This window comes from Manis pentadactyla, chromosome 16, assembly GCF_030020395.1.
Source record: "Manis pentadactyla isolate mManPen7 chromosome 16, mManPen7.hap1, whole genome shotgun sequence".
Lineage (NCBI taxonomy): Eukaryota > Metazoa > Chordata > Mammalia > Pholidota > Manidae > Manis > Manis pentadactyla.
The window spans coordinates 38,925,530-38,946,184 of record NC_080034.1 but is presented as its reverse complement, the minus strand read 5'-3'; the positions used below and the strand labels follow the sequence as shown (position 1 = coordinate 38,946,184).

Sequence of the window (20,655 nt, the reverse complement as noted above, 5' to 3'; positions counted from 1 at the left end):
ACTCTGAATAGCCCCCCTCTGAGGAAGGAAGCAGTCATTCTCTGCTGTTTTGTTTTGTACTTTAGTTAAGAATTCCAGAAGTTGCAGGTTGTGGATCATGACCTCCATTTTTCCCCCCTGCTGCTGCTTGCCAGAGGAAGGGAGGGCGGGCAGCTCTAAATAACACTTTGGCCTTTATGGAAATGTATCAGATGTTCCAGGAGTGAGTCTCGCTTGCTCATGCTTGCTCTCTGGCACTCTCGCTTTCTTTCTCTCTCACTTTTACTCTGTTCACTTACTGTCTCCTCACTCGTGTCCTTTCTGTAGGATATTGTTAGCACTTTTCTAGCCTTATATAGCAAGGTCTAATTGTTAATGTTAACAGAAACCTAACAACAGGGAAGGCTGCCAGATAGCATTAATCAGGCCAGTGTTTGGAATTTCATAAATGCTCTGACTTTGGGTACAAATTGAACATTAAGAACAATATGAAACTGTTTTCTTCCTCTCTGTCCGCTTGCTCTGCCCTCTCCCCAGCCTATCCAGCTTCTCTTTCCCTCTCTTCCCCTGTTTTTGAATTCCTCTGCTCTGCCATATGCTCACTGCACTGGAACTTTGTTGATTTTTGCCATGTTTAATTTTTTACTCCTCTGTCTCTCCATCCACTCCAAGACCACAGGAGGAGCAGCAGCAGCCGGAGCCAGGACTCTGCAGACGGGCAGGACGGGCAGGTCCCAGAGCAGTTCTCAGGTCTCCTCCACGGCTCCTCCCCAGTGTGTGAGGTGGGGCAGGACCCTTTCCAGCTGCTATCCACCGCTGACCAGAGCCTTCCAGAAGGGTCCTCCACACAGGTTGCCTGCCACAAGGCCAGAATGCAGCTGGAGGAGACAGGTGTACATACTCCTGGAGCCTCCCTGCCCGGTGTCCTGGACCAAAGTAAGGGAGTGGGCTACCCAGCAGGCCTGCCGACCACCAACAGCCAATCACACCCCGAAACTTTGACTTACACAGCATCTCCACACCCTGGTGGTGCCGAGGAAGAAGGAGACCGGAGCGGGGCCAGAAGCCGAGCCCCTCCCACCAGCAAACCCAAAGCCGAACTCAAACTCAGCCGCAGCTTGTCCAAGTCGGACTCTGATCTCCTGACTTGCTCACCCACGGAGGACACTACAATGGGAAGCCGGAGTGAGTCTTTGTCCAACTGCAGCATCGGGAAGAAGAGGCTGGAGAAGTCACCCTCCTTTGCCTCAGAGTGGGATGAGGTAAGGCCGTGTGACGTCACAGAGAGCTGGGCTGGCTACAGCCCACTACAGCTCTTGTGTGTGCCGACTCTTGGGACCAGGATATAGGCCAAGGTTGTCCTGGTTCCTCTGCACCATGACTGAGTGTTTCTGAGAACCCTGAAGGAGGCCAGCCCCAAGTAGCTAGGGCAGGGGACCTTACTGCCTGAATGACCTAGGACAGGTCCATTCATGGTTATACTGGAGGGTGGTGGCCCCAGCAGAGAAAGACTGAGGGAGAGGCAGTTCCTAGAAATGACATGCTGTTTGGAAATATTTGGATCCCATCGGCCCCTTTGAGGGAGTCATGCTCACTCTGAAGATGCTTAAGAATTGCTGGAGTACCTTCTATGAGTCTTCAGGAGGAAGAGGGAAGAGCCAGGGTTAGTTAGGAGTTGGGAAGGGGGCTTTGGGAGAAGCTGCTAGAAGGGTATCAGAAGGGAACTTTTCTTTGCCTTGCCTCTCTGTGATTATTCTTACCCTGCCCCTCTGGAACACTAAGTGCCTCTTCCAGCCAGAAGCCGTCTGCCCATCCCACATTCCCGAGTTGGTAAGGCAGAGGGCTGGGTGGTTCAAGAAACAAAGAGAGGTTAGTGAGGAGAAAACATTTGGAGTCTGAGACCCAGGTTCCTTTCATAATCACTGTTACAGAATAGCTAGAAATATATACTCGAATATTTTCAGGGACCTGTGACATGTCTTACTGGGCAGAAGAATGTGTTTCTCAGAGATTGGTAAACACTCAGGGAAAATTAAAGGCTACCCTTATAGGCTTCTTGCTGGAAGGAAGCTGCTTTTGTAGTGGACTGGGTCTGTCTTGCAGAAACAGTTTCAAGAGGTGAATTTAGTTCCTGAAGAGGAGGGGAACAGTACAGCTGACATACCCATTTGAACTATCTGTAGACTAAAAGCCCTACCCAACGCTGTTTGGGTTGCAGCTGCAAAGTTGTGTAAACTATAGCTAATCCCACTCCCAGTGTGGGAACAGAACAGGGGCAATTTCTACAATGTCTTATCTCCAGATAAGATGAGGTTTAGGACTGTTTAGTCAGGGACACAGGAATTCTGGGCAATAGAAGGTTTTCACTGTCTAGTAAGCCAAGATTTGGTTAGCCTGTACTAGATGCCAATCCTCTTAAGGAAAATCAGTATGAGTAAGAGAGCACCTGGCCCCTAGGAGATTACACGAGTCTGTGTGTTTGTAGGAATGTGTATTCTACCTTTGTTTTCAAACCAGAGTTTTACTGATTTACAGTCAAGTATAGGACAAGGCAGTTTAAGAGTAACAAGGCAGCTTAAGTGCAGTATACTCTGAAATGACAGGAGAGGGCAATAGAGAAAACGTCAGTGGGCATGGGGTAGGTGGAGGCAAGAGGTGTGAGAGGGTGGAAGGGGGCTTCAGGGAAGGTCACAGAGAAGTGGGATTCGACATTGGAATTCAAGAACCAAGTGTTTTGGTTAAAACCAGATTGAAGCTAGTAGGATAAAGGGCATTGCAGGTAGGAGAAGAGTGTGAGCAGAGGCATGGAGTTGGGAATACCTAGATCATTTGATTTCTACAGTGTAGAGTTTGTATAGGGGAGAGTAAGAAGTAAGGGTAGAAAGTGAAAATGGAACCAAATAGTGAGAGGGCCTTGAACATGCAGCTGGCAAGAGAGTATCTGATATGAAATCAAGGCAGTATCACAGAATCCTTCAGATGGACTGGAAGACAGCTTTACCTTCTAATGAATTACCTCTTCTTTTTGGCTCCGTCTGCTGAGCATACCCTCCACTCGAGAGGTCAGTAGTGCCAGGTGATTCCTCACGGGTTATTCATGCGCTGTTAATAGCATCGCCAGGCAGTCTTATGGGCTCCAGCATTTCCTCCTGGAAAGGAAACCTGAAATCACTGAGGCACAGCCCAACCTAATTGTTAAGTTGGCTGTTTGGGCTAGTATACCGGTTGCCTCTTGGCATCTTAGTGAGGGAGGTTCATATGCAGGTAGAGATTACAGTGAACCCAGGGACTCTCTGAGGTCAGAGTGTCCTGGGCCAGCCTATAGTATGGCTCAACTGCCAAGAGCACTGTTAACATTTTAAATGTGAAAAACTAAAGGCAACAAGTCTTTATTTGAAAGAATTCAGAAGAATTGAGCTTTGCTTGCATAGTAAACATTACCAGGGCTCTTTATAGCTAACCTTTTAACATTGTTTTTGACTCATACAGTACTTAGTTTCGTGACTATCTCTATCTGAAGAGAAACTTCAGAAGTGTTTTCTCCAGTGATTGGCCCTAAACCCAGGGCTTTGGCTGACTTTCCTAAAACAGGGCATCAGTTACTGGCTGCTCCCCACCCCACCCTTGGCCAGTGCCTGAAGGCTGCTTTGTGGATCTTGTGCTTGATGACATTTTTCTTTGTTGTAATTAGAGACTCAGGAAGGGGGGAAAGCTACTAGAAGGAGCTGGGGCTCAGCTCACTGTGGAGCCTGGGAGGGAGAGGAAGGCTCTGGGGGCCCAGGCAGCTATGAACACAGCATGGATGGAGGTGCAGAAGTCGGCCAGTCAGCTTTCAGAAGGCCGTGCAGGGTGGTACATAGGGCTCAGGCTCTGGAGTCAGCAGATCCACCTTTGTGCCCCAGCGCCACTGTCAACTCTACTGTGATGTATGGATGGCCTCAGGAGGCCTTGGTGTTGTTAGACTTCTTAGTGAAACAGAGGCAGTCCAACCTGTTTCAGAGGTGTGTTTACTAATTAGATATGTGTTTAAGCACCAAGCAGAGTTCCTAGTATGCATAAAGTACTAAGTAAATGGTAGATAATAATATTATTATTATTGTACTTGGAGTTTCGGAGAATGGAAATTGAGGCCTTGAGTGTCCTCACTTAAGAAAGGCAGAGTTTTGGGGGAGCACTCCAGAGGTGGTAGAGCGACTGGGAAGCAGTGGATTGATTTCAAGCCCCTCAACCTGTGACTTCCTGCATGATTCAGCCCCACCTCAGAGACAGAAGAGCCTGCCCAGCCTGACAAAGTAGAGCAGGCACCCCTTCATTGTTCTTTGAGAAATTAATGTGCCTTTCTGCCTAACTTGCTGAGAGGAGAAAGGAGGTTAGAGAGAACTCTGCAGCCCTCCCTACTGTTTATTTTTCAAATGTGTTCTTCTACATGATGGCTGGCCATGGCTGCTTGCTTAGTTGGTTTGTATTGGATTCTGATATATAGTTGGGGTACATGCACAGTTGCTAGATCAGGAGTCACTTTCTGCAAACACAGACTGCTCCTCACAATTGGTTACTGTGACCTTTGTTGAATACCTTGGACAAGACTTCTGAAAATTAGCCTAGTTTAGGTATTTACTTCTGAGATAGTATCCATTAGTGAGACCAGTGTTCTCCCTATTTTCTGTTGTATATTTGGTAACAAAAAAGTAATAGAGTGTGCGGTTGTTTAAAAGAGCCCGGCCTACTAGGAGATCTAAATACAAGCTTCAGTAGTCAAACACACTCTCATCTTAATGATCCCTGGGACATAATAGAAGTTAAACTGAGAAGCTGTACATAAATAAAAGTTCTAAAATATATAGGTAATAGATAAGGAGTAGGAAAATTACCTACATCTCTCCTCACATAGTTAACCTCTGTTAAGATTTGATGTGTATGCAAATTTGGGGGCTTAGTTTATTGATTTTTAACTTGTTTTTCTTATTTAATTGTTGCATATTGTGGGTATCTTAACCATGGCAATGTCTGGATTCAGATCTTCTTTCTGAAAGGCTTAGTATTCTGTTATATGGCTGTATGGTAAGTTGGTTTATTGTCATTTAAACTCTTCTCTGGTTGTTAGATAATGCAGGGCATTTCCATCTGCCCTTCAGGTATGTTCCCTACCCTTCTCCACCTGCCTGTGTGGCCTGGGGCTTGCCTGTGTGGACCACCTCTCTAAGCCAAGGAAACCTTGAACTTTGGCTGTGTCCCGTTGTTAAAGACCACCACTCCTGTGAGAGACCTTTCCCAATAGCTGCTCTTTCTGGGTTCTGGTAACTAATCCCTGTCCTTGACACTTAGCCTGGGGCTCTTGGTGTTTACTAGCTCACATCCTTCGGTACTCTGTACCCTTCCTAAGCCTATATTAAGCTCCTTGGGTTGGTTGCCCAGTTTGGATGTGCTATCTTTTTCCTGTGGGGAGCCTGCACTCAGGGTTTTTAGCACTATTGTAGTACCATGAACATTTTTTAGCACTGTTTCTATCAGCTCTAAGCAAGCACAGGTGGCTGTATGCTGGAGCAGTAAAAATGGCTCTTGCATGTATACTGTAAATTAGTCTTCATTTGCAGATGAACCAGAAGATGTGGATATTCCGGGTGCTGGGAAGCAAAATAAATTTATTATTTAACTTAAAGCCTTTCCTACTTCCAACTACAGGGAAGAAACCTGTTCTCCGCTCCCCAGAGTTGGCAGCAGCGTTAGCATTTCAACTGTGTGCTGCTGAATCTCACAGTCTCCTAGATGTATTTTCATCCTCTGTGCACTATGTGATGGGCCCACAAGCACACACACGATGGCAGTTAACATCTGAAATAAATATCTTGTAAAAGAACACAAATAACTGGGCAGATTATGGCTTGAATGTATAAAAAGTCAGTGAGGTCAAATAGGTCTCTCACATACCTGCCTTTGATTGGAATTGAAGCTTATGAAAAAGAAAACCACAGAAGGCTGCTTGTTTACTTAGCATAAACATTTAAGTTACTTAAAACTTTGCTGAACACTTAAGTGATAAACTTGTGTTTTGTAATCAGCTTTCATAAATATTAAACAAGTGGGGAGATGGGTGAAGAGCAGGGATGTGCTTTGTATGCATTTTGTACAAACTGAGAGTAATTTCTGGACAGGCATTTGGGGGGTGTCCAAGGTTCATCTGCAGCGGTAGCTGAGGGGGACCCTTGACTCTAAAATCCCTCCCTGAGCAGTGAAAGGACAGCAGCAGCAAGGGCACCTTTCCAGGGCAGGGCCCCACCCTTTCCAGCAAGCTGTTCAGTTGGAGGCATGAAGTCATCAAGAGAAAAGCTGATTGGTTCAATTCCACACAGGCTTTGGTTGCTTTTAACCCCTGGGGGCTGGGTATGCAAGAAGAATGACTTAGATGTAAAGAGATTGGGGCTTGAGTTTCTGCTGACAGTGGCTAAACGTCCCACACCATATTCTGCAGTACGTATTGTTCTTCTGTATGTAAACAAGCATGATGTGTAGTCCTTTTCGTTGAGCATAGCCATCCCACTCTAAACAAGAATGTTACACTCCTACCTCTGGGGACAAATTGGAGCCCAGAGTGTCTATTTAAGATGATTTTGGATATACCAAGAGTCACAACTTTTGTATTTTTAAATTTCCCTTGGTCTGGTAAGATTGAGGTTTTTTGTTGTTGTTTTTTTATTAAATAACCTCACTTATAAGCAGTCTTGAATGAACAATTTTGCCTAGGTATCTGATAAATCTAACTGATTTTTATTAATCCAGATTAAAAAAATTTTCACAGAATTTTCATGACCTGGACACTAACAGAAGAAACATCACAGTGTTATGAATAAGCTAGAGTCAGCCCTGGCTGTGCAGTTAGCCAGTGATGAGAAGATCTGGGTGTTCAACCTGCATCCCACCCCCACGGGAACCTCTAGTGATGACCTGAGGCTCCCTTGGGATGGCTTGCTGGAAAGGGTGGGGCATCTGGCACCTCCTGGAGGGGTGCCCTCCCTGCTGCTGCCGTTTCACTGCTCATCACAGACTGCTGGGAGCCTGGTTTGTGTCTTTCCTTATTTTCACGCTTTTCTCTGCTTCTCCAGATGTCCTCCTCACTGCTTTTCCTCTTTTTACTCAGCCTGCTTCTTCCTTTTCATCTCTTTTTCCCCTTTGCTTTTTTCTCTGCTTTTCACCTATGCTCTTCCCTTTCTACTTTCTTACTCCTTACTTTTCTCATTTATTTTTCCTTTACATTCTCATTTTTACTGAGGACAGCAGGGTTGGAGACTTTTCTAATAACCCTTCCTTTTCAGCCTTCTCCACCAGAAGGATTTTTCTTTGATTTCCTCCTGTGTTAACACTTTTTACCAGTGTTTACCCATTTTTAAATTCTGCAGTGCATTTTACTACTTGTGGTGTTTAGCTCACCTCCTCCCCCACATGCCACCACCCACACTGTCTGTCCCCGTTCCTTTCATAAACAGTCTGGTATCATTAAACAGGCAACATTGAGCACCATGTAGGGATTGTGTGGGATTTGTAAAATTGCTAGAAGATGAGAATTCCCCTTTTCTGTTCTTTCTTGTTTCATTACATTTTGTTTTGTTTTGTTTCTAACATCAGACCAAAATCTTGGGCTATAGTGAATGTAGGTGAATATATGAGAAAAATTTGATCTTTTTTCCAGTGCGTAGAAATGCTGAGAATCACAGAAACATTTCCTGGGACGTTCTTTATATACCTTGGTTCTGGTTTTGTATCTCCTCTTTTTTTCTAGTAATGGGATCAATAGGATACAGATTGAATGATTTTACATAATTTAGGGAATAGAAGTTTATCATATGTATTCTAAGAAGTTGTGTTTGAGAAATAGGTAGAGGTATTTTCACATAATATGCAATAATAAAAAATTGAAGTATTTTTTATTATAACTATTCATTTACTCAACTAATTTGTTGAATACCTGCTATGTTCCAGGCACTGTTCTGTAACCACTGGGGATAAGCAGTGAAAAAAAAAAAAAAAAACAGACAAAAATCCCATGCCTCATGGAACTGACATTCTAGAAAGCTAGAGAGGAAAGAGAAGACAGTAAGTGAAGGGCGTAATATACTAACTGAAGCTAAGAGTGCAAATGAGAAAAATAAAGCTGAGAAGCGGGTTAGAGCGTGATGGGGCAGGGCAGCCTGGGAGGAGCCCTCTGAGGGTGCGGGAGCAGGGGCTGGGCGGTCCTTGAGCTTGAGCTGTGCCATCCAGCAGCTTTCTCTGCTTATGATTAATTTTTCCTGTAAGAGAAATTTAAAATTCCATTCTACACTTAATTGTCTTACGAATATACCTTATTACTTTACTTTTGCTGTTAACTGCCTTTCTCTTTAGCCACTATTGCCACCTGCTTCTTGTTTTTTTCCCAGATTTTTTTCTACTAAGCTATGTTCCGTGATTTTTTAAACAGACATAGATATGTGCTATATATGTATTTATACATACATAGGTACATACATATATTTTTAAGCTATTGAACTAGAATGAAATCTGAATTTCTACGAATTTCTCAAACTGGATCGTTATCATCATCCTGATCAAGGTTCATTGAGTGGGTTCGGTTCTACTTCATTGTCTTAGAAAATATGTTTCCTTGGGTGTATCACATGCTCAAAGCAGAAATGAAAAAATCTAAAAAAAAAAACTGAAAAGGATATAAGGCAAGGGGGAGTGACTTCAAAATTATTTAGACCAGAAGATGTCCAGGAATCTGGAGGACAGGAGATCCCATGAGCAGAGAACAGCTGACTTGGTATTCAAGGAGTCAGGGCAGGTGAGGCTGAGTATGGGTACCATTGTTTGGAACACAGATTTAAATGGTGCTGATGCCCTGAAAGGCCTCTTAAAGGCTGATGGTCTAATGAATCTTAAATGCTTCCTCTTAGGAGCCAAGCCCACAGGTTCCAAACAGGTAATTGCAGCCAGTTAGAGAGTGAGATGAAGTGGCCTCAGACATTCTCTGACCCTGGGTAGGCCTAGGGAAGTCAGTGTAAAGGGAGCTACTTAGTCACCAGGTATGGAGGTTGTCTTTGTGGACATATATGCACACCTGTGTAAGAGAGAGCATGTGTGTAGGTTCTGTGTTATTTAAGATGGTGAATTATATTACATCTGGTGTGTCCAGTTGGGGGTCAGGGGATATCTCAGGCAGCCATGCCCAGGTACTGTGGCTGCCTGATTAGAATGCACATGCAGGCCTAGTCTGGTTTGGGTTGAGATGCCAACCATTATGATGCCTCTGGTCTATCCTTGCTCCTGCCCGTATGGCCTGCTGCTGGCCGCTAGCCCTCATCATGTCTGGCTCACATGGAGCCCTGTCAAGTATAGCAAAACAAGCTGGCTTCATTATTCTCAAAGGACAACTATGTTCCTATGATTTTTCCTCTTTGGAATGAATAGGCCCTGGAGCAGTTTAATTTGTGTAGCCATGTACTGTGTGGTCAGAGTGGCGGCTATAGGCTTTTTATTTTATAAGACTCTAGGAGAGCAATTAATCTGAACCTCACTTGGGCTTACTTTGAAATCTGTTACCCTCAGCAACAACTCGGAGGTCTTTCTGGACCCTCATGTTGTGCTAGCACCCTCAAAGATGTGGTCTCCGATCTCAGCTCTGTATGTTCATGAAAGGCCACCCTCCCTGCCTGGGGTTATTTTATTTTCCCTTGTTTTATTTTCCCTTGTCCCTGATTTCTTCACCATAGATGTTCCCTTTTAATGCCACCAGGTGAGCAGCCAGTGGGTAAAAAGAATGCTTATGGCCTGAAGAGTTTGGGCAGGGCCAAGATGCTGAGCAGTCTTTCCCAGACATCCTGCTCTGTCTTGCTTACAAGCTGTAATGACCCAGTCCCAGCACTGCAGGGCCCACCTGTCCATAACTCAAGGCAGCCTGTTTATTTATCTGGACAGGTGGAAAACTGCCTAAGCTCACTAGGGGCCTACAAATGACAATTTGTCTGGCAGTCTGTTCTTGCCTGCCCTGATTTAAACAACCAGTAAGCCACTGTAAACTCAGTTGAAATGGTGTGGTTTGTTTAAATGTTATGGTTCCTTTCCACTTTGGAGATATTTATTTTTAATAGAACATCCCCCAGAAAAACCATAGAACTGCCTCACATCTGTTATGCAGTGGGCATGCAGACCTGGGTTTTGCTGCTAGGGAAATAACCTTCCCTCACTGATACCCTGATGGTGGGTGATCCAGGAAAAATTTATGTTCAGGGTGGCCCAGAGGGACAGAAGAGGACACCATGGAACTTGGGGTGTAGTGGCCAGAAGAGTAGAAATTGCCAAACCCTTAAGGTCTTGAGCTATGCTTGTGGAGGGAATTTTTGTCTTAACCTCCATATCTAACTGTATATTAGAAATCTAGACAAATTCCTGAAAATGGAATTTTATTGCTGGAAATAGAATTTCAGATTCTTGGAAATGGAGTTTTTATACCCTGGGTTTTTAAAAAAAAAGTTATAATACCTGAATATGGCTAAAATTTGAAAGGTACCAAAGAATATATAATTTTTTTTAAGTCTCCCTCCCTCTCTGTCCCCCAGACACCCAGTTCCTCTCCCCAGCTTCTCAAGTTACCTTTCAGAAATGCTCTGTGCATCAGAATTTCAGATACATCAGGTATTTTTCTTTTTAAGATAAATGGTGCTATATTATACATATCACTCTGGACCTTGCTTTTTTTGTTTAATAATGTTTTTTGTGTAAGTTCTATTAACAAATTTCAATTACACTATACAGTGTTACCACCATTAGTCACCGTGTTATACTTAGATCCATAGACCTTACTCATCTTACAACTGGAGGTTTGTACCCTTTTACCAAGCCTTCCATATTTCCCCCTGCTGTGAGTTCTCCTTTTTTTTTTTATGATTTCACATATGTGATACCATGTAGTATTTCTGTTTTTCTGTCTGGCTTATTTCACTTAGCAAGCTATCTCCCAGTTTTACCCATGTCATTGTAAATAACAGTGTTTCCTTCTTTTCTAAGGCTTAATAATATTCATCTGCATGTATTTATTCATCTGTCAACAGATACTTAGGCTGCTTACATACTTTGGCTATTGTAAATAATGCTCCTGTGAACATGGGAGTGTATGTGTATCTTCAAGATACTGACTTATTTTCTTTGGATAAATACCCAGAAGTAGGATTTTGGATTATATGGTAGTTCCATTTTTAATTGCTTGAGGAAGCTCCATACTGTTTCCCATAGTGGCTGCACCAATTTACATTCCACCATCAGTGCAGAAGGATTCTCTTTTCTCCACATCCTCATTTATCTTGTTAACACTTCTGTCTCTCATCTTTTTGATAATAGCCATTCTGGCTGGTGTGAGGTGATGACTCATTGGGGTACTGATTTGCAGTTCCCTGATAATTAGTGATGTTGAGCACCTTTTCATGTACCTGTATATCTTAGGAAAATTGTCTATTTTGCCCATTTTAAATTAAATTTTTTTTTTTTTTTGCTTTTGAATTGTATGTGTTCCTTGTATATTTTGGGTTTGTGATTTGTATTTTCTCCCATTCCATAGGTTGCCTTTTCATTGTTAATGGTTTCTTTTGCTGTGTAGAAGTTTCTTAGTTTGATATAGGCCCATTCATTCATTTTTGCTTTAGTTGCCTTTGCTTTTGGTGTCAAATCAAAAAGTTATTGCTAAGAGCAAACATCCTGATAATTTTTAGCAACTGTTTGATCTAGCCTACTATTTGATTCAGTATTCCAGGTTTTGAAAGCTGAAATGAGTTGCTTAAGGTGTTGGAGTTGATAAATGAGGGAAGCCTATTGGAGCTATGGCTTCTAAGTCTTACTGAGATTGTATTTAGAATATAGGTGAGCTGAATTTTATTTTGGCCTTAATTAACAGTTATTGTTCAACCCTTATTTCAACCCACATTATTATATAGCACTATCTTACTTTTCTCCCCAGCTCCAGAAGAACTTTTGTCTGTGTGTATAAAGGAAAGTAACTTGGGGAAAGACTGAGTTTTCTTTTTCCTAAGACTCAAAGCATTTCTTCCCTTTACTGCTGTCTCAGATGGAGGACTGTTAGATTTTTCTTTTGTGACTTGCATAGTGATGTGCATTTCCAACAGGTTCTCAAATCTGGAAATTGGAAGAAATCTGAGTTATGTTGCACAGCTGCCTTGTAGACAAAATCACTTCCGTTTTTCTCTAAAAGTGCTTGGGAATTCCAAGTGACCCCCTATGCCGTCTACTATAACTTGGGTGAAATCATGGAAAATCTTCTCATTCCCAGCTAAAGTCTGTGACTTCCCTCTCATCAGTTCTTGTTCTACCTTCTGGGTCATGCACAGTGTCTGCTTAACAGTTCCTCAGATATTTGGAGCTGCAATTATGTCTGCCAGCCCTTGGACCTTCTTGTTTTCCTGCTGGGCACCCCAGTTCCTTCTTCTCCTCAGATGACTTGCTCTCACACAATCCTGGCCATTGATGCATCCAGGTCATCGAGTCCTCTTGAGATTGTATGACATCACTACCAGTTACATTGTGCATTATGATAAGATCCTGCTTGTCCCATGATGCTGATGATGCTTCATCAAGGAGTTTGATGTGCCTCCTACCCTCCTGAAAAAATTAAGAGGATCAATTTGGCAGTGAGCTCAAATCAAGGACAGTCTGCATGCCCCTTGCAGAGCACTCCCATATCCCGTCAGGAGGCCATATAAAAAGCTGCTGTGAAGTGACTGAAATGCACATTGCCCTGTGAAGCTTCTGCCTGTGCTTCCTGCCTGGAATATACAGCTTAACCTCTTCCCTGTTGTGTGTTTTGGCAAAGTCAATGTAGGTCTTCCCTGCACCATATGGAACAATAACTATGCCTACTCTCCACCAACAGCATGATCTCAGGCATTGTTTAGCAGCTATGGTCTCACCGTGACCTTAATGTGCAGGTAAAGATACTTTTGTACCAATTTTTCATTTGAAATTAATAGGATAGATGAGGACTAGGGAAGTCTCTGTTTTATAAATGACCCCAAGCCAGGCCCTGAAAAGGGTGTCTTAGGCCCTCACTTGCCCTTGACTCTGAACTCTTCCTCTTCTCTCCATCCTGTATCAGTCACCAAGGTTTCCTCCTCCCACCCACCTTCCTGGTATCACCTTAAGCCACCTCCTCATTATTTTCCTGCTAGCTGCTGGGCTTCTTGTCTAGTCCATCTTACTTATGGCTGCCATCATGATCCTTAGTATTTTCTAATACTCCCCTGACTAAAATACTTCCTTGGTGCCCTATTGTTACAGTACAAACTCCAGATTCCTCAACCTGGAGTTCACGTTTCTCCAGAGTATAAACATAGGGTCCAGCTTCTATACCTTGCTTGTATCTCATCTTGTGCTCTTGTTTTTCTGGCTCTAGTCAATTCCTTTACCCACTGTTTTCCTCTACACTTTGGCTTACATCTTTTTCCTTTTCCAATGGCTTGCTCCATTTCTTTTTGCTGAAATTCCATCTTTCCTTAAAGCTTACTCATTCATTCATTTATTCAGAGCCTACTGTCTAGGTGCTGGGCAAACACAGTGAAATAGTAAACAAAATAAACACCCAGCTATCGAAGGACTTAGAGTCTAAAGGGAGAGACAGATATTAAACAAGTACAAAGAAAAACATTGTCACAAACAAAGTAGTATTGAAGAAAAAGAACATACTGCTATAGGAGGTGAGAATGGGGTTGCCCCATTTCGATTGAAAGAGTTAGCCTGGTAAACAATGGTGGGGACTAGAGAGCCCCAGTTCAGAGAGAGGAGGAGGTCAAGTCTCTGCCAAAACCTGCCCCTGGCACTTTGAGACTGCAGAGGTCTTCCTTTTGCTGGGTCTCTGCTCAGGCACTAATTTGGCACTGCAGGCATTGCTGGTCTTATTTTTTTGTGCATGGCCTGTTGGCCTAATCAGATTAGACACATTTTTTCATTTTTTTTTTGTAATTATTTTTTATTGAAGGGTAGTTGACACACAGTATTACATTACATTAGTTTCAGGTGTACAACATAGTGATTCAACATTTATATACATGATAATTCTAGGTACCAGCTATCACCATACCAAGTTGTTACAATATTTTGACTATATTCCTTATGCTATATATTACATCCCGGTTACTTATTTATTTTACAATTGGAAGTGTGTACTTTTTTGTTGTTGTTGTTGTTGTTGTTGTTGTGAGGGCATCTCTCATATTTATTGATCAAATGGTTGTTAACAACAATAAAATTCTTTATAGGGGAGTCAATGCTCAATGCACAATCATTAATCCACCCCAAGCCTAATTTTTATCAGTCTCCAATCTTCTGAAGCATAACAAACAAGTTGTTACATGGAGAACAAATTCTTACATAGTGAATAAGTTACATGGTGAACAGTACAAGGGCAGTCATCACAGAAACTTTCAGTTTTGCTCATGCATTATGAACTACAAACAGTCAGTTCAAATATGAATACTCATTTGATTTTTATACTTGATTTATATGTGGATACCACATTTCTCTCTTTATTATTATTATTTTTAATAAAATGCTGAAGTGGTAGGTAGATACAAGATAAAGGTAGAAAACATAGTTTAGTGTTGTAAGAGAGCAAATGTAGATGATCAGGTGTGTGCCTGTAGACTATGTGTTAATCCAAGCTAGACAAGGGCAATAAAACATCCACGTATGCAGAAGATTTCTCTCAGAACGGGGGGGTGAGGTTCTAAGCCTCACCTCTGTTGATCCCCAATTTCTCACCTGATGGCCCCCCTGCAACTGTGCCTGTCTTAGGTTGTTCCTCCCTTGAGGAATCTTACCTGTCTCTGGCTAACCAGTCATCTTCCGGGGCCACACAGGGAAATGTGAAGTTGGTAAGTGAGAGAGAAGCCTTATTGTTTGAAAAGGTTAGCTTTTTACTTCTTTGCATATTTATGCCCTGTGGCTTCTATGCCCAGCATTTGTCTTGAGGTATCTTTACCACTTGGAAGAATTATGATACTCAGTAAATTTGATATGAGGCACGAATTCTATTTAAGGGTTGTAATTAGGAAGGAAGAAGAAAAGCTATAGAAGTAGCAGGCAGAAGAAAACATGGGAAGATTGATTATTTCTTTGACATATCTTATTGTAGAATAACTTCAGCATGTATAGGTTTTAAACTACTAATTAACTTGCGCACATTAACATAATAGGAGTATAGTTACATCACCAAAGCATACCTGTAATTACCAGCCATCTCCAGTGAAACCAAGAAAACCACTTAGGCACCTTAGGCATTTGTGAAAACTTATCTATGATATGGTGGATATTGTCCAACTGAGCTTGAACAGTCTGAGAGAAATCAGAAAAATTAAAACAACCCATTCCTGGGGACTGTTCACATGCCATATGTTCTTTTAACAGTAAATAGTCTGTAGTTCTAAGATTTTGGAGCGCTACAATTTGCACTTCTCCTAATTCTTGTTTGAGTTCCAACAGTATAGATCCAGTCAAATTTCTTGTTTTACTGTATGCACAGGCCAGTTTAGATATCTCCTTCTTCATTCCCATGGCAAGTCCAGGAACTGGTGGGATGAGTGCATCTACAGCTGTAGCAGTGTGTGGATCTTTGTTGGGGTTTTTGATGATCATCTTCTGGCATGAGTCTTCCAGAGAGTGCTGATGTTGGAAGTTCTTTTTCATATCGTATCTTAGTTCATTTTCGGGGTAGCCCAATTAGGCTTTGATCCTCTGTGTAAACACAAACAGACCCTTTGCCTACACTTTTTTATGCCCTGTATACCCATGTGTGGGATTCATTGGAGGTCTCCACACAGGAACTGCCTTTTTTTTTTTGTATCATTAATCTACACTTACATGACGAATATTATGTTTACTAGGCTCTCCCCTATACCAGGTCCCCCCTATAAACCCCTTTACAGTCACTGTCCATCAGCATAGCAAATGTTGTAGAATCACTACTTGTCTTCTCTGTGTTGTACAGCCCTCCCCTTTCTCCCACCCCCCATGCATGCTAATCTTAATACCCCCCTTTTTCTCCCCCCCCCTTATCCCTCCCTACCCACCCATCCTCCCCAGTCCCTCTCCCTTTGGTACCTGTTAGTCCATTCTTGAGTTCTGTGATTCTGCTACTGTTTTGTTCCTTCAGTTTTTCCTTTGTTCTTATATTCCACAGATGAGTGAAATCATTTGGTATTTCTCTTTCTCCGCTTGGCTTGTTTCACTGAGCATAATACCCTCCAGCTCCATCCATGTTGCTGCATATGATTGGATTTGCCCTTTTCTTATGGCTGAGTAGTATTCCATTGTGTATATGTACCACATCTTCTTTATCCATTCATCTATCGATGGACATTTAGGTTGCTTCCAATTCTTGGCTATTGTAAATAGTGCTGCGATAAACATAGGGGTGCACTGATCTTTCTCATACTTCAGTGCTGCATTCTTAGGGTAAATTCCTAGGAGTGCAATTCCTGGGTCAAATGGTAAGTCTGTTTTGAGCATTTTGATGTACCTCCATACTGCTTTCCACAATGGTTGAACTAATTTACATTCCCACCAGCAGTGTAGGAGGGTTCCCCTTTCTCCACAGCCTCGCCAACATTTGTTGTTGTTTGTCTTTTGGATGGCAGCCATCCTTACTGGTGTGAGGTGAACCTCATTGTAGTTTTAATTTGCATTTCTCTGATAATTAGCGATGTGGAGCATCTTTTCATGTGTCTGTTTCTGTTGGCCATCTGTATTTCTGTTTTGGAGAACTGTCTGTTCAGTTCCTCTGCCCATTTTTTAATTGGGTTATTTGTTTTTTGTTTGTTGAGGCGTGTGAGCTCTTTATATATTCTGGACGTCAAGCCTTTATCGGATGTGTCATTTTCAAATATATTCTCCCATACTGTAGGGTTCCTTTTTGTTCTATTGATGGTGTATTTTGCTGTACAGAAGCTTTTCAGCTTAATATAGTCCCACTTGTTCATTTTTGCTGTTGTTTTCCTTGCCCAGGGAGATATGTTCAAGAAGAGGTCACTCATGTTTATGTCTAAGAGGCTTTTTCCTATGTTTTCTTCCAAGAGTTTAATGGTTTCATGACTTACATTCAGGTCTTTGATCCATTTTGAGTTTACTTTTGTATATGGGGTTAGACAATGGTCCAGTTTCATTCTCCTACATGTAGCTGTCCAGTTTTGCCAGCACCATCTGTTGAAGAGACTGTCATTTCACCATTGTATGTCTATGGCTCCTTTATCAACTATTAATTGACCATATATGTCTGGGTTAATGTCTGGATTCTCTAGTCTGTTCCATTGGTCTGTGGCTCTGTTCTTGTGCCAGTACCAAATTGTCTTGATTACTATGGCTTTATAGTAGAGCTTGAAGTTGGGGAGTGAGATCCCCCCTACTTTATTCTTCTTTCTCAGGATTGCTTTGGCTATTCGGGGTCTTTGGTGTTTCCATAGGAATTTTTGAATTACTTGTTCCAGTTCATTGAAGAATGTTGCTGGTAGTTTCATAGGGATTGCATCGAATCTGTATATTGCTTTGGGCAGGATGGCCATTTTGACGATATTAATTCTTCCTAGCCACGAGCATGGGATGAGTTTCCATCTGTTAGTGTCCCCTTTAATTTCTCTTAAGAGTGACTTGTAGTTTTCAGAGTATGTCTTTCACTTCTTTGGTTAGCTTTATTCCTAGGTATTTTATTTTTTTTGATGCAATTGTGAATGGAGTTGTTTTCCTGATTTCTCTTTCTGTTGGTTCATTGTTAGTGTATAGGAAAGCCACAGATTTCTGTGTGTTGATTTTGTATCCTGCAACTTTGCTGTATTCTGATATCAGTTCTAGTAGTTTTGGGGTGGAGTCTTTAGGGTTTTTTATGTACAGTATCATGTCATCTGCAAATAGTGACAGTTTGAGTTCTTCTTTACCAATCTGGATTCCTTGTATGTTTTTGTTTTGTCTGATTGCCATGGCTAGGACCTCCAGTACTATGTTAAATAACAGTGGAGAGAGTGGGCATCCCTGTCTAGTTCCCGATCTCAGAGGAAATGCTTTCAGCTTCTCGCTGTTCAATATAATGTTCGCTGTGGGTTTATCATAGATGGCCTTTATTATGTTGAGGTACTTGCCCTCTATTCCCATTTTGCTGAGAGTTTTTATCATGAATGGATGTTGAACTTTGACAGATGCTTTTTCAGCATCTATGGAGATGATCATGTGGTTTTTGTCTTTCTTTTTGTTGATGTGGTGGATGATGTTGATGGACTTTTGAATGTTGTATTATCCTTGCATCCCTGGGATGAATCCCACTTGGTCATGGTGTATGATCCTTTTGATGTATTTTTGAATTCAGTTTGCTAATATTTTGTTGAGTATTTTTGCATCTACGTTCATCAGGGATATTGGTCTGTAGTTTCATTTTTTGGTGGGGTCTTTGCCTGGTTTTGGTATTAGGGTGATGTTAGCTTCATAGAATGAGTTTGGGAGTGTCCCCTCCTCCTCTATTTTTTGGAAATCTTTAAGGAGAATGGGTATTATGTCTTCCCTGTATGTCTGATAAAATTCTGAGGTAAATCCATCTGGCCCGGGGGTTTTGTTCTTTGGTAGTTTTTTGATTACCGCTTCAATTTTGTTGCTGGTAATTGGTCTGTTTAGATTTTCTGTTTCTTTGTGGGTCAGTCTTGGAAGGCTGTATTTTTCTAGGAAGTTGTCCATTTCTCCTAGGTTTCCCAGCTTGTTAGCATATAGGTTTTCATAGTATTCTCTAATAATTGTTTGTATTTCTGTGGTGTCCATCGTGATTTTTCCTTTCTCGTTTCTGATATTGTTGATTTGTGTTGACTCTCTTTTCCTCTTAATAAGTCTGGCTAGAGGCTTATCTATTTTGTTTATTTTCTCGAAGAACCAGCTCTTGGTTTCATTGATTTTTGCTATTGTTTTATTCTTCTCAATTTTATTTATTTCTTCTCTGATCTTTATTATGTCCCTCCTTCTGCTGACCTTAGGCCTCATCTGTTCTTCTTTTTCCAATTTCGATAATTGTGACATTAGACCATTCATTTGGGATTGCTCTTCCTTTTTTAAATATGCTTGGATTGCTATATACTTTCCTCTTAAGACTCCTTTTGCTGTGTCCCACAGAAGTTGGGGCTTAGTGTTGTTGTTGTCATTTGTTTCCATATATTGCCGGATCTCCATTTTGATTTGGCCATTGATCCATTGATTATTTAGGAGCGTGTTGTTAAGCCTCCATGTGTTTGTGAGCTTCTTTGCTTTCTTTGTACAGTTTATTTCTAGTTTTATGCCTTTGTGGTCTGAAAATTTGGTTGGTAGGATTTCAATCCTTTGGAATTTACTGAGGCTCCTTTTGTGGCCTAGTATGTGGTCTATTCTGGAGAATGTTCCATGTGCACTTGAGAAGAATGTATATTCTGTTGCTTTTGGATGTAGAGTTCTATAGATGTCTATTAGGTCCATCTCCTCTACTGTGTTGTTCAGTACTTCCGTGTCCTTGCTTATTTTCTGCCCGGTGGATCTATCCTTTGGGGTGAGTGGTGTGTTGAAGTCTCCTAGAATGAATGCGTTGCAGTCTATTTCCCCCTTTAGTTCTGTTAGTATTTGTTTCACATATGCTGGTGCTCCTGTGTTGGGTGCATATATATTTAGAATGTTTATATCCTCTTGTTGGACTGAGCCCTTTATCATTATGTAGTGTCCTTCTTTATCTCTTGTTACTTTCTTTGTTTTGAAGTCTATTTTGTCTGATATTAGTACTGCAACCCCTGCTTTCTTCTCGCTATTGTTTGCCTGAAATATGTTTTTCCACCGCTTGACTTTTAGTCTGTGCATGTCTTTGGGTTTGAGGTGAGTTTCTTGTAAGCAGCATATAGATGGGTCTTGCTTTTTTATCCATTCTGTTACTCTGTGTCTTTTGATTGGTGCATTCAGCCCATTAACATTTAGGGTGACTATTGAAAGATATGTACTTATTGCCATTGCAGGCTTTAAATTCGTGGTTACCAAAGGTTCAAGGTTAGCCTCTTTAGTATCTTACTGCCTAACTTAGCTCACTTATTGAGCTGTTATATTCACTGTCTGGAGATTCTTTTCTTCTCTCCCTTCTTATTCCTCCTCCTCGATTCTTCATATGTTGGGTGTTTTGTGCTCTGCTCTTTCTAGGAGTGCTCCCATCTAGAGCTGTCCCTGTAAGTTGTCCTGTAGCGGTGGTTTGTGGGAAGCAAATTCCCTCAGCTTTTATTTGTCTGGGAATTGTTTAATCCCACCATCATATCATATTTGAATGATAGTCGTCCTGGATACAGTATCCTTGGTTCAAGGCCCTTCTGTTTCATTGCATTTAATATATCATGCCATTCTCTTCTGGCCTGTAGGGTTTCTGTCGAGAAGTCTGATGTTAGCCTGATGGGTTTTCCTTTATAGGTGACCTTTTTCTCTCTAGCTGCCTTTAAAACTCTTTCCTTGTCCTTGATCTTTGCCATTTTAATTATTATGTGTCTTGGTGTTGTCCTCCTTGGATCCTTTCTGTTGGGAGTTCTGTGTATTTCCGTGGTCTGTTCAATTATTTCCTCCCCCAGATTGGGGAAGTTTTCAGCAATTATTTCTTACCAGATACTCTCCATCTCTTTT

The 20,655-nt window shown here is 41.7% G+C and overlaps 1 protein-coding gene across 6 annotated transcripts in view; it reads left to right on the top strand.

The window, feature by feature from the left end:
* Positions 1–20,655, top strand: part of ANKS1A (ankyrin repeat and sterile alpha motif domain containing 1A) — a 296,375-nt gene that overhangs the window by 197,975 nt on the left and 77,745 nt on the right. For all 6 annotated transcript variants that reach the window (XM_057494084.1, XM_057494081.1, XM_057494083.1 and 3 more), the window contains one exon: positions 652–1,241. In XM_057494084.1, the coding sequence (XP_057350067.1) occupies positions 652–1,241 (590 nt within the window). The remainder of the gene's footprint in view (positions 1–651; positions 1,242–20,655) is intronic.